The 12339-nt window shown below is 52.6% G+C and overlaps 1 protein-coding gene across 11 annotated transcripts in view; it reads left to right on the top strand.

Moving 5' to 3' along the window:
• The window catches only part of ZNF236 (zinc finger protein 236), a 107017-nt gene extending 96119 nt beyond the window's left edge, over window positions 1–10898 (top strand). For 7 of the 11 annotated variants that reach the window (XM_088019546.1, XM_028102869.2, XM_028102868.2 and 4 more), the window contains 5 exons: window positions 1998–2129; window positions 4128–4325; window positions 5372–5501; window positions 7693–7869; window positions 8425–10898. In XM_088019546.1, the coding sequence (XP_087875672.1) occupies window positions 1998–2129; window positions 4128–4325; window positions 5372–5501; window positions 7693–7869; window positions 8425–8549 (762 nt within the window). In that variant the 3' untranslated portion in view covers window positions 8550–10898. Of the gene's footprint in view, window positions 1–1997; window positions 2130–4090; window positions 4326–5371; window positions 5502–7692; window positions 7870–8312 lie in introns of those variants that run through there. The other 4 variants (XM_088019540.1, XM_088019545.1, XM_088019543.1 and 1 more) reach the window with 4 other exon arrangements.
• The last annotated feature ends 1441 nt before the right edge of the window (window positions 10899–12339 follow it).

The raw sequence follows: 12339 nt of genomic DNA, 5'->3' as shown, positions 1-12339 counted from the left end.
CCTGAGCCAAAGGCAGCCGCTTAACCAACTGAGCCACCCAGGCGCCCCTTAAATTAAAACTTTTTATTTTGAGTTAATTGTTGATTCATAGTCCGTCTTAAGAAATGATACAGACAGACCTTGTGTACTGTTTACCCAGCTTCTGCGGATGGTAGCATCATGCAAAACTCTAGGTATGATATCACGGCCAGGTATGGTTGTTGTTATAGTCAAGACCCAGAACCTTCCATCCCACAGGTGTCCCTCATGTGGCCACCCACTGCCCCTTCCCCCTGGCAGTTGCTAATCTAGTCCTCAGGGCTATAATGTGTCATTTCCCCTTGATTAACCTGTATCCGTGCAGAGTCTCAAAGACCTTAGCTTTCATTTGAGAATATATGAGTTTATTGAGCCAACACTGGTTCTTACAAAAATTGGAATTTCTGGCTAGCAGTGGTATTTGTCTTTGATTCGTAAAATTAGGAAATGTGAATTTATTAATTTTGACTGATACCATTTTCCCAAATTGGGTGGTCTGGTAAGAGGGGTGGCAGAGCCAGTGGCAGACGAGTGATAGGAGTCAGATGTGACTGGTACTTGAAAGCAGCGATATTCAACTAACTTCTGGTGTAAGTGGGGTGGCAAGCTTTATTGGTACGCATAGGACCTTGCCAAAATATGCCACGTTCGTGTAAAAAACTTCGATAAATGGAGACACCTAAAATATCATTTCACTTTTCTTAAAGGTGCATATGAAAAGCAGAGAATCCAAATCAATTTAAGAAGCTCCTTTTCTCTAGAATCCATGATGCTCTCCTTGTAAATTTATATTCTGCCCCATGTCCTACCCCCATTGTCTCTGTGTCCGTGTCTGCCTGAGGAAGTGTCTTTCCCATGAGAAGTAGACCTGAAATTCTTTCAATGCCTTCTCATCGTCCTTTGCCTGCTCCAGTCTTTATCTGCCCCGTGGGAGCTGGGCTTGCCCCAGAGAACACCCCTCATCTTCGGCCAGGGGTGCCGTGACCAAAGTGCTCTTGCTGACTCCGTGCCCCTCTGTTGATGGCGGCTCTTCAAATCCTTGTGTGTTCTGATCACACGTAACGTGTGTGAGAATCAGCGTTGATTTGGCAGGTGTACAGGTTTGTGTGGCTTCCCATTTGGAGCCTGTGGTTGGGCCAGCCCAGCCAGACGCCCTGCTGCACGCCCCACCCCACCCCGCCCCACCATTCTCTCTTTCTGTCCCAGATCCACGGTCAGTGTGAGAGGTGCTGGAGTGGTGGTAGGACTCAGAGCAGTTTGTGTGCATTTGTAAACGAATAAGCATTCTTTATATTTACAGCGCTGTTGAGATGCACCATATATACTGTAGTGTTCACCCATTTATTTGAAGTAGAATTTAATGGTCTTTAGTATATTTACAGAGTTGAGCACCCATGACCACATCTACTTTTGGAACGTTCCATCACCCCAGAAAGAAATGTGGTACCATTAGCGGTTAGCAGTCACTCCCCGTGCGCCCCCCCCCCACCAAGCCCCAGGCCCCCGACAACCACCAGTCTACTGTCTCTGTAGACGCACTTGTTCTGAGCATTTCACATCAGTGGAATCCCACAACACGTGGTCCTGTGTGGCTGGTCTCCCTCACTCAGCATCCTGTTTTCGAGGCTCATCCGTGGCCTGGCCCGTGCCACACACTCCAGTCCTTCTTTTGGCTGAATCGTATTCCGCCACTCAGATACACCTCATTTTGCGCATCCACTCACCAGCTACCTGATACTGGGGTTTCCGCCTTTTTGGCTGCTGTGAACATTTGTGCGCGAGCGCTCAAGGAGGTGAGGGTTTCATTTCTCTCGAGCACACACGTGGGAGTGGAGTTCTGGGTCATGTGCTGCTTCTGTGGTGAACTTTTCTGAGGACCTGCCCACGTGTGGTCCCCAGTAGCTGCACCGTAAGAGATCTCGTACGTTACTACTGGATTTGATATCGTCACAACTTCTAAACTAGCCCGTCTTTACTAGGGTCAGCAGTTCCCAGCCTTACTCGCGGATCCCTCGCTGTCGGGCCAAGGGGGAGCAGGTTCTCCGCAGGTCATCCTAGTGAGCCACACCCCCCAGCCCTCCGCCGCGGCGTGTGAGGAAATCGCCTACCAGGTACGCCACGCACCTGCGTTCACACTCAGTCGCGGGTTGTAAGGAATGTGGATTGAGAGGGGCTGGTCCCAGAGGGTTTGGTGGGGGGGGCTGGGGGACCGCTCCTGGGGGCCATCTCTAGCTGAATGGGAGTGAAGAGCCTGGGCTGAGCCGCGCAGGGCCTGGGGGACAGCCTGTGTGGAACGGTGGGTACTGACTCCCTCATTGCATGATTTGTGGTTTGCTGGGGCCAGGTTTTTGTGCCACAAAATAAGATGTAGAAACTAGTCATGTGTGAGGCTAGTTGTAAATTTATTAAATCTCCTATTCGCCTACAGATCGGACTTCACGTGGACACTTAGTTCTTTTCAAGGGTTTTCTTGTAATACCTTTGCCGATTCTTTTAGGTCTGGTTGTACCTTTTTTGTATACACACGTGTGTGTGCGTGGACTATTTGTCATTTGATAGTTTTTCCCTTAAAATGTATGTTTTGAGGGTCTAAGACATTTAGTAAATGATAGTTCTAAATATAGAAGACTAATAAAATCTCTTTCCTTCAAACTTTTCAGAGTTAGAGGTAAAGTACAGATAATAAATAACCACTGGCTCTGAGCAGCATTACATTTTATGCAGTTTGAGCAAATGAGTTTCAGGACAATTACTTACTGGTCTTTCAGTGGGACAAGACTCCTTTCTTATAAAGAAATTAGACACGGTCAGCACGGGGAGTTTCCCCAACCGGAGCTCATCCAGATGGAGGTGAGTTTGTGTCTCGGGCAGGACTCGGAGCGTGCCGGCGGACGCGTGGGCGCAGCGCTCATGGCTCGCGATAGCGTGGCTCCCGGGGAGGCCCACGTGTGCCCACGGAGGACACTCGCCGCCCGGCTAGCTCCGGCCCCTGTCGAGTCAGTGCGCGTGGCTGTGCGTGGCCGGCTCTCATCCTGTGCTCCGTGTCTGCAGGTTTAGTGCAGCCCGAGCCTCTTCGATTCCAGGGGCTTTCAGGCTTCCTTTGACTCACAAGAAACAGGTTTATGCACTGACCTGAACACGTAGTGTCTTTCCGTTGTTTCTTTGCTTCGCACGCACAGACCCCTGACAGAAATGTCACAGGGAGATACCTCCTTTGTGGCGGGTGACAAGACTGCATCATCTGGGCGCTTCTGATCGCTTGTTTTATCCTTTTTCCATTCCGTTCTTTTTTTTATTATAGCACAGATGAATGATCTGAGAGCACCTTATAGAAATCTTTTGTTGTTAAGTCTTTTTCTTTAAATTTTATCCATTTCTATATATTAGAAAATTATGAAAAAGTACTTGATAAACTAGAATAAAGATGTTGACAAATCCCATCAATTTTCATTATAATTACTTAAAATTTTCTTTCACTAAGTTGTCATATACAAGTTTTTATCTGCAAAACTAAACTCTTATTTATAAAAGCTGGGTAATAAACTCCTGCTTTATTTGTTTTCGGGGTGTTAATGGCATCCCATTAAAATGATTTGAAAACCTCATTGGTTGTGATTCAGAGTTTCGGGCAGTGCTTTAATCCACTCAGGAGCTAACATACCTTCCGCAAAGTGTTATTTATCCTGCAGTTTGCTGAGAGAGCTCTTGAGCCAAAGCAGTAGGGCATTTTGGGAGCAGTAGCCTTTATACTTGTCTACGCTAAAACTGCTACCGTTAACAGCACATACTGAGTGCGTGCCGTGTGCTGGGTATCGTTCTCAGCACCCTGGGTACTGTACCCCGATACTGTTTATCAGATGAGTCACAGGGAGGGAGCAGCCAGGGCAGTTTGCCCCTGGACGGTTGCGTGCACGGAACACCGTTCTGTTCGCTAAGCTCTGCTCGGAGTCCAAGAGCGGGCTGGTCTGATCCGTGGCCGTTTCCTGGGATGACAGGCGCCGCGCTGGGGGCCGCGTGTACTTGCGTCGGCGTGTGTCTATCATCCTGTCGTCTGTCCATTTACAAACTGCAGCCACTGAGTAAAGTCCGAGATTTCCGACCCGCTGCAGGTAGCTGACGTGTCGGCCAGCCTGGCCCAGGGCGGGCCGCCCGAGAAGGAGGGCCGGATGCACCAGTGCTTGGAGTGTGGCCGCACCTTTGCATCGGCCGCCATGCTGCTTCACCACAGCAAGGAGGTGCACGGCCGGGAGCGCATCCACGTGTGTCCCGTGTGCAGGAAGGCCTTCAAGCGCGCCACGCACCTCAAGGTACGCTCTGCTGTGCTCTGGCCACCAGTCCCCGGGGGTGAGAGACACTCGGTGGAGTCTGTGATTCAGTAGAAGCCATGAATCTCGCTCACAGAAAGAGTAACAAATTTTCCCATTTTTTGGAGGGAAAGGTCAGTGGGATTTTAGTTTTATCAGATCCGCTGGGTTATATGCGAGTGCAGTTCTGAATCCATGTCTAGTGGGACTTAAAATGACAATGAGATACCATTTCCTACCGAGCAGAGCAGCAAATAGTAAAAAATCTGCCAGCACCTAGTGGCCGGACCGTGGGGAAGCAGGGTCGCCCCTCTCCCTGGGGGCCCGCACTTGGCACGGCTTTCTGCAGGGGAACAGGGGCCCCTCGGCTCCTGGCTCCGCACCCACCTTGAGAATGGGGTTCGCATGCCAGGAGAGGGGCTGCGTAAACGCTGGGACATGCACGTGGTAGGGGAGAGGAGGAGGAAGGGCTTTGGGAAGTGATTTGCAGGGCCGCGGTCGGGTGACATGCCGCGGTGGGGGGGCGGGGACCCGGCCCCGCGACTGCCGGCCAGCGCTCCTCGTTAGCAGCCGCGGCCTCATCTGACCACTAGTTAGCCCGCCATGGATCCCGCCTTCTGCTGCACGGTGAACCCGCATGTCTGCCCTTCAGACCCACAGCTCGTTTGTGTGCCTCGTCTCTCCCTCTGCCGTGTTTTCTGGCACCTGCACGTGACCTTCACCCATCCCACAGCCCCAGTCTAGTCATGAGAAACACTTCAGACAGTTCTCAGTCGAGGAGCAGCCTACCACATAGTGACCAGTGATCCTAAAAACTGTCCAGGTCATCGGCAGAGGGAGGGCAGAGGCCCCGCGGAGCCGCACAGCTGGTACCTGGGGGGCGTCCGGGGGTCGCCCCCCACCCCCACTGAGTCCCCGAGGGCGCTCATCCCAGATCGGCCTCCAGTCGTCCTTGCTGCTCACATGGGCCCCCGCGGTCGTGTTGCAGGTCTGGAGAGTCCCCCCGGGATCTTAAGTATTTCTTCCCTTCTGTGTGTGGTCTGTAATAGGAGCACATGCAGACGCATCAAGCTGGCCCTTCGTTAAGCTCCCAGAAGCCAAGAGTGTTTAAATGTGACACCTGTGAAAAGGCGTTCGCCAAGCCAAGCCAGCTGGAGCGGCACAGCCGCATCCACACAGGTAACCGCGAGCCGCACGCTTCCAGGTCAGGGTTCTGGAAGCTGGAGAGAAAATGAGACTCAACGTGTAAATATTCATTTACAACATAAGCCGTTATTTGTAAAGCTAGGTTCGCATATTCTGTTCTTTCCTTCATTTTTCATCAGTTCGTCACGCTGACTTTTCAAGTAAGAGATTTTGTGGTTTCCTTGGCGACCGTGGGGAGTAGAACTGTTAAGGGCTGCCGTGGCCTCTGGGGACCTTGCCTGCATCGGGGCCCCCCCGCCCCCACCTCCGGGCTCCCTGTCCTCCTACTGCGGGGGACGCCATTCTCTCTCCTCCTCTTACTTCTTCAGGCTGTTCTTTGCTGACTTCCCGTCACCTCCTAAACCTGCTCAGGCCTGTTGTCTCAGGAAAAACCAACAACACCAAGACACAAACCCCCATCTCCCTGCCTCTTGGCCCATCTCCCTGACAACTCACTTGCACCCTCCGCCCCTGCCGCCCTGCTGTGGCTCACGCGGAAACACCACCGTCCCGGGCCCTGTTTGCTGAGGCCTGTCCTTTCGGGACCGACGGCGGGACCTGCCTCCCGCTCTGGCGGGCAGCCCCGTGTTCGCACAGAGCCCGACAGAAGCCCTGGGAGTCTGGCAGATGGGGACCCTCCCGTTCCCCTCTGAGCACGGGCAGGTGGGACCCTGGTGTCCTGTAAGCCGTCTCACCCACTGATGCACACCCTTGTCCTGCGGCACCCGGCCGCGGGAAGCCTCGGGGACCCACACATCTTGCCACCTGGAGTCCCGACTCTGCTCCCTGAGCGTCCTCTCTGCTGGTCCCCTCTGCCCGGCCCGTCACCCTTGGCCTGGCCGCCTTTGATTTGCCTGCTGGGGTCAGCTTGGACACCCCTCCCCAGGAGGCCTCTGTGCCCCCCGGTGCCCCTGGCTGGCCCACAGACCTACTTGTACTGTCAGCAGGTGCTCCCCATCAGCGTCCTTCCCCGGCCCTCGGGCTCCGGTGTTCTCAGTGATGTCCCTGCTTGTCGACGCAGACCTGGCACGACCAGGTGTTCAGCGAACAGCTTTTGAGGGAAAGACAGACATGATGCTGTATTTACTCAAAACCATGGTTTTAAGGGATGGAGACTACCGTTTGCCTGTTAGCACGAGCTAGGTGCTTCCGAGGGTTGGGAGAAACCCGCTGAGGGCATATCGCTGTGGGCCCTGCCTCTGCTGGCTGGGTGCCCCCCCCCCCCCCGCAGTGTGCACGGCGCCTTCAGACCAGCCATGGCCCCTGTGCAGCCTCTGGTCCCTGCTGCTCCCCTTCTGCTGCTTTGAAGGGGTGTGTGTGGGCCCGCCAGGGTAGTCTCCTTGTGACTCAGCCCGAGTCACCTGACTCGTGTCACAACCACCTCTGTGACATCCTTGTCCTTCGGGCGTGTGACGTCCTCCCATGCCCGGTCCCGGGGATTAGAGCCGGAGAGCTTCGGGCTGCTCTAGGGCCCTGGCTGGCATGGGGGGCGGTGGTAAGCCCTCCCGTGTCTTGGCCCCTGGGTGGGAGGGACATACTTGGAGTGATGGAGGCTGACACCTGGGGAGGATGCCAAGCAGGTGCTACTGGAGCAACCACGTGGGGTTCATGCGGACACGTGGTCCAGGGAGGCCACGCAGGGAAAGGGGGTGGACGCCTGACCACGAGGCAGCCGCGCCGACGGGAAAGAACCTTCTGGGCCCAGGGGAAGGGCTTGTGCCCCTGGGGGCCTGGCAGTGGACGAGCGTGTGGGGCAGAGTCAGGGACAACGAGGGGGCAGGACTGCGGGCTCAGGCCGAGCCGGGCTTCCAGCAGGGGTCAGCGTGCCAACGTCCCTCCCATCTTTCAGTTTCTGTGTTAACGTCAAAGCAGTTAAAATGACATTTTAAAAAAATACTGGGTAAAGTAATTAAGTGGATTTGACATTCTCATGAACTTAGCGTCATTTTGCTTTACTGCCCCAAATGTGTTCGGAACGCCTCGTTTAGACCACGTGTGCTGGATGCTTTTAGGAGTTTGAGTAGCTTTTGATTAGCGTCGTGTTCGAGCCGCAGCATGGGGCAGGGCTGCTAGAGCTGCGGGGCGGCAGGCCGCCGGGGGCCGCTGGGGGCCGGGGCCCCTCCTGGCGCGCGCTTGGCCGCGGGCGGTGCTGGCCGGGCGCTGACGCGGCGCCGTCTGCCCTCAGGAGAGCGGCCGTTCCGCTGCACTCTGTGTGAGAAGGCCTTCAACCAGAAGAGCGCCCTGCAGGTGCACATGAAGAAGCACACGGGCGAGAGGCCCTACAAGTGTGACTACTGCATCATGGGCTTCACCCAGAAGAGCAACATGAAGCTCCACATGAAGCGCGCGCACAGCTACGCCGGTAAGACGGGCGGCCGCGGGGCGGGCGTGTGGGCTCCGCGCGGCCGGACGCGTCCCCCTCCCGGCCGCGGGGCGGCGCGGCCTTCCCGAGGGAGGGCCGGGTGGGCGCGTGCGGGGCCGGGGCCTGGAGCGGGTCGGGCCTGCCCCGCGGCCGCCCCCGGCGCTCACGGCTGCTGCTGCTGCCGCCGCTGCTCGCTTGGCCGTCCGCCGGCGGCCCGTGTGCCCGGGCTGCCCGCCCTCGGGGTCGAGCGCTCCTCGGCGGCCTCTGGACGGAGCGCTCCTCGGCGGCCTCTGGACGGAGCGCTCCTCGGCGGCCTCTGGACGGAGCGCTCCTCGGCGGCCTCTGGACGGAGCGCTCGGGCCCGAAGGGCTGCGTCTGTTCACTGCAGAAACGGGGGCGGCCGCAGCGGCTGCCCTGCCCCTCAAGCTAGTCTTTCTCCTCAGGGGTGGAGAGCAAGTCCGTTTCTAGCGGCCCGTGCCCCGATGTCCTTCCCTCCCCGTGAGCCCGGGGGCCGCCGAGTGTCTGAGCTCTGCCCGCTCTGTCGCCCGTCCGCAGGCAGCGCGCCGGAGCCCGCGGCCCAGCCGGAGCCCGGCGCCGAGGAGCTGAGCCGCAGCCTGCGCCTGGAGGAGGTGGTGCCCGAGTCGGCGAGCGAGTGGCAGGCCCTGGCCCACGTGTTCTGACGCGGCCGCGGGAGGGGAGAACGGAGCAGCGCGGGGACTGGGCTTCGAGGCGTCAGGTGTTGAAGTGTCAGCACGCTGGCGCTTTTCGCTGCAGACTTGTCTCCAGAACCGTTGTCCTCAGAGACTGACGGGAAACACCCGCGGGCGGGGCGGCCGCGCCGGCGTCCCTTTTGCCCGCAGTCCCCGAGCTCAGGCCCTGCTCCAGGCCGCGGCCGGTGCGTCGCGCGAAGTCGTCAGCGGGGCCTGCCGGTCGCGGAGTGTGGCCTCCTCGTGTTAGAGACAGAGGTCAGCGCGGACGAAGGAGGAGGTTTTCCTTCGTGCTTTCCGTTGTCAGAAGCATAGCTCGTGAAACATAAAATCGGTGCATGAAGTTCAGAAAAATGTTAGAACGCACAGGGAAGTGTTTTCCATTTTCTTTCTCTGTGCATTTTGAAATTAGAAATTGACTCTTTAGTCTACCATAAGTTACTGGACTACCTGGAGAGATGGCTGGACCACTCTCTCTGCATTGCGATTCTCGAACCGTTAGCTACAAGAATGCAGCATCGGGGCATAACGGGGGGAGGGGGGCCCAAACGAGGACGAAGGCGTCCTCACAGGGTGGGGGGCGGGGCCGCACGGCTTCCCGAGTCCACCTTGGGGTCCGTGGGTTAGACGGTTGCAGAAAGCACAAGGCGTGCGGGGCAAGCCGGTGAGAGCAGAGCTGTGTCCTCGGAGTAAAGGAACCGTGGCCCCGTTCCCCCCCCCACCCCCCGCCCGCCCAGCCACGAAGCGGCGTGTTCGTAGGTTAGAGGTGACACCCCGAACAAGCCCCGTGTTCCTCTCTTCATGCATAGGCAGGTGTGTTATTTATTTCAGGGAACTCTTTACTATCATCAATGGTGCCACATGGAACATGTCCCAAACCAAATCCCACCCCGAGCCGGGGCAGAGTATGCGTTGCTCCTACAGCATTCCAAAGACGGAAAATTCTTTACTTCATGTGAGTTTCTCCTTCAGAATTATTTATATGTTCTATATATAAATACATATGTACATAGACAGATATATGGGCCTCTGTGTGGCTGAACAGTATATTTTGTAAATAGAAGCATTCGTCCCGATTACAGAGAGAGAGCGCATCAGAGTTCTGACCTCCCCACGAGCACTTCAGATCAGTATTGTATTCCTTATCGTAGTAAATGGGTATCTTTTTCATTGTAACCTAAAGGTGGGGTTGTTTTGCTTTTGTTTTTTTCCTGAAAAATAATTGCCTTTATTTTGTCTCATGACCTCCCTGGTTTCAGAAGAGAGCAGCTTTATTATAAATATTGTGTGGACTTTGTATATTAAGAGAGGAGCTCATTTCAGATTCGTGAAGAAAGAGACATTTTCACTGTTATTTTTTCAAAGGGCATCTTTTGATTTTTGTTGTTCACTTTTTGGCGTATGTACATAAGTAATATTGATGATGATATAAAAACTTTTGTTATGTGAAAATATTTAAGTCAGAAAACTGTTAAATAATATTACTTTTTTTTTCAAACTGCTTTGTGTATTGTATATTTTTTTAAGAAAAAAAAAAAGCCTTATTTGACGTATTCTTGTGATACTGGACTTATATATCCTGAGGTTTTCCTTGAATGTCAGTGTGTAGCTGGCTGTAGTCCATATATTCCGAATAATTGTAATTGTGCCAGAGTTTTAAAGATTCTGCTTTTAATGCACTTTTCTTTTATAATTTTGTATTAAAATATTTTAGAGATGTTGATCAATTTTGGTGAACAGATATCTCCAAAGTTGAAATTATTGGAATTTAGAAAATTTTGTTCTTGCTAGGTTATTTATTTTGGTTGTAGCATTAAATGTCATCTCTCAGGACAAGTCTCTAAAAGGGGTTTATTTAATTTCTAACTGTACAGAAAGCATAGTTCAGTGAACTGTGTTGGTGAACCGCCTGTTTATGTAAGGCCTTACCAGGTGAATCTAAAGCCTACTTTTATTTTCGTCAAAGAAAAAGAAAAAAAGACCTCTCAGTGATTCATTTGTGAGTTTTCTCAATTTATTAACTATTAGCAGGCAAACACAAGACATTAATATGTTATTTTTATTTACTTCCTAATTATAAAAGCTGCTTCTTTGCAAAACATTCCTTGAAAATATGAGGTTTTGTAAAGACATAATTTCACTTGAACCTTTGGTGGAGTACAGGTTGATCTTTATATTTTACTGGTTGATAAATGTCTTCTGACGAGATTTCTAGCCTCCTGCATAACCAGGGTTTTGAGAATAGATAACTGTATTTTTAGAAATATCTCATCATAGCATATCTGCTTTGGAATAACAATAAATAAAAAATGAAGTTAGGAAGTGTGATTAATTTTTTTCTTTTAAAATATTTACTATATAATAGTTTTGGCATATGAATTAATTTCAAGTTCAGAATTTTTTAACAGAGCAGAACTTGAATGGTATTTTTCTTTGCCTCCGTGAAGTCCAGACAATGAAAACTAGCCCTCGCAAGGTCTATCTGAAGAGCTTCGAACTTAAAAAGTCAGGATACGGGTCACCGACAGGCACGCCGTCCCTATAGGCTACAAGCCTCATTCCTGTTCTGTCACCTGCGTGATTGGCCCTCGTGAGCGTTACCTCTCGAACGTTCCCGACTGTCTTTAACCCACTTTTGTGATGAAAGAAGCATTCTCGGGAGCTGAGGGGAGGAGCTGCCTTTGCACACACAGCCAGCCTAAAACCCGGGTAGAGTTCTTGTGATGTCGAGGTAGCGGGGGTCTGGTCCACTGGAGAACGCACAGGCCGTCCTGTTTCCCCAGAACGGCGATCGGCGGCCATAAAAACGTCTCCTCAGCAATGTAACGGCAAACGCCCCCCCCCTGAGCTCTCCGGTGCCTCCGCTGATCCTTTGGCGCGTGGACGGGGGTGGACGGGGGGGGATCCCTCGAGGAGCCGAGGCGCGAGGCCCATCAGGCTGCTCCTTAGCCTCTCACGAGGTGGTGCTGGCAGCCGGGAGGCTCAGTCCCTGTGAGTGAGTCCTGCTGTCCTGTCGGCTTTCTCTTTGTCGTCCAAGTGCAACGCGGCGGCCTGTCCGTCGCTCCATGTGCCGCGCTCCCCTGGGCGCTGTTGCTCGTGAGGGAATGTGAGTCTGAGCCTCGAGGGCATGGCCGGGGTTCTCCGGTCTCTTCTAAACGCTCCTGTCAACATTTACGTGCAAGAAATGCATTCGTCGGTACAGGTACTGGATTTTTTTTTTTTTTTAAAGTGTAAGTAGATCTCTGTTCTTCCCATGGAGCTTCCTCTCCACCGAGAAATATGTGTAGCTCGTGAAGATACACATTTTTAACATTAAGTGATCACTCAGATTTATGTAAGTAACATCTTTTTAGGAAAATACGTAAGATATTACAGGACTGCTTTCTGGGTATTATTTTAGGGACCTCTCCTGTCTGCTTTTTGCCTGTTTTTTTTTTTTTTTCCCCCCAGAGGTTTATTTCAAAGTCAATATTGTGCTCCTCCCCGCCCCCAACAAAATTAATCTAAGGGTCGATCATTGCTAATCTATTCTCCTTCTCAAATCTATCATATAAAGTAAGGCAGAGATGAAAGTATATAATTGGCACTTTGTAGTCATCTAGATTTCTTCTCTTTTTGCCACTTACTCTCTATTCATGCAACATCGCTGTTTTGGTTTCTTAGAAGAGAATTTCAGAAGTGCTTACATTCACATTTGGGGCCTCTATCTTTACCTTATTCTGAGAAAAATTAGCCTTTTTTAAAAAAGATTTTATTTACTTAT

The sequence above is a fragment of the Eumetopias jubatus genome, unplaced genomic scaffold (genome assembly GCF_037043125.1).
Source record: "Eumetopias jubatus isolate StellerSeaLion01/CBP00866 unplaced genomic scaffold, mEumJub1_p1.0 scaffold_16, whole genome shotgun sequence".
Classification (NCBI taxonomy): Eukaryota; Metazoa; Chordata; class Mammalia; order Carnivora; family Otariidae; genus Eumetopias; species Eumetopias jubatus.
Note: the sequence above shows the minus strand (reverse complement) of the source record. Positions and strands in the feature narration are given on the sequence as shown.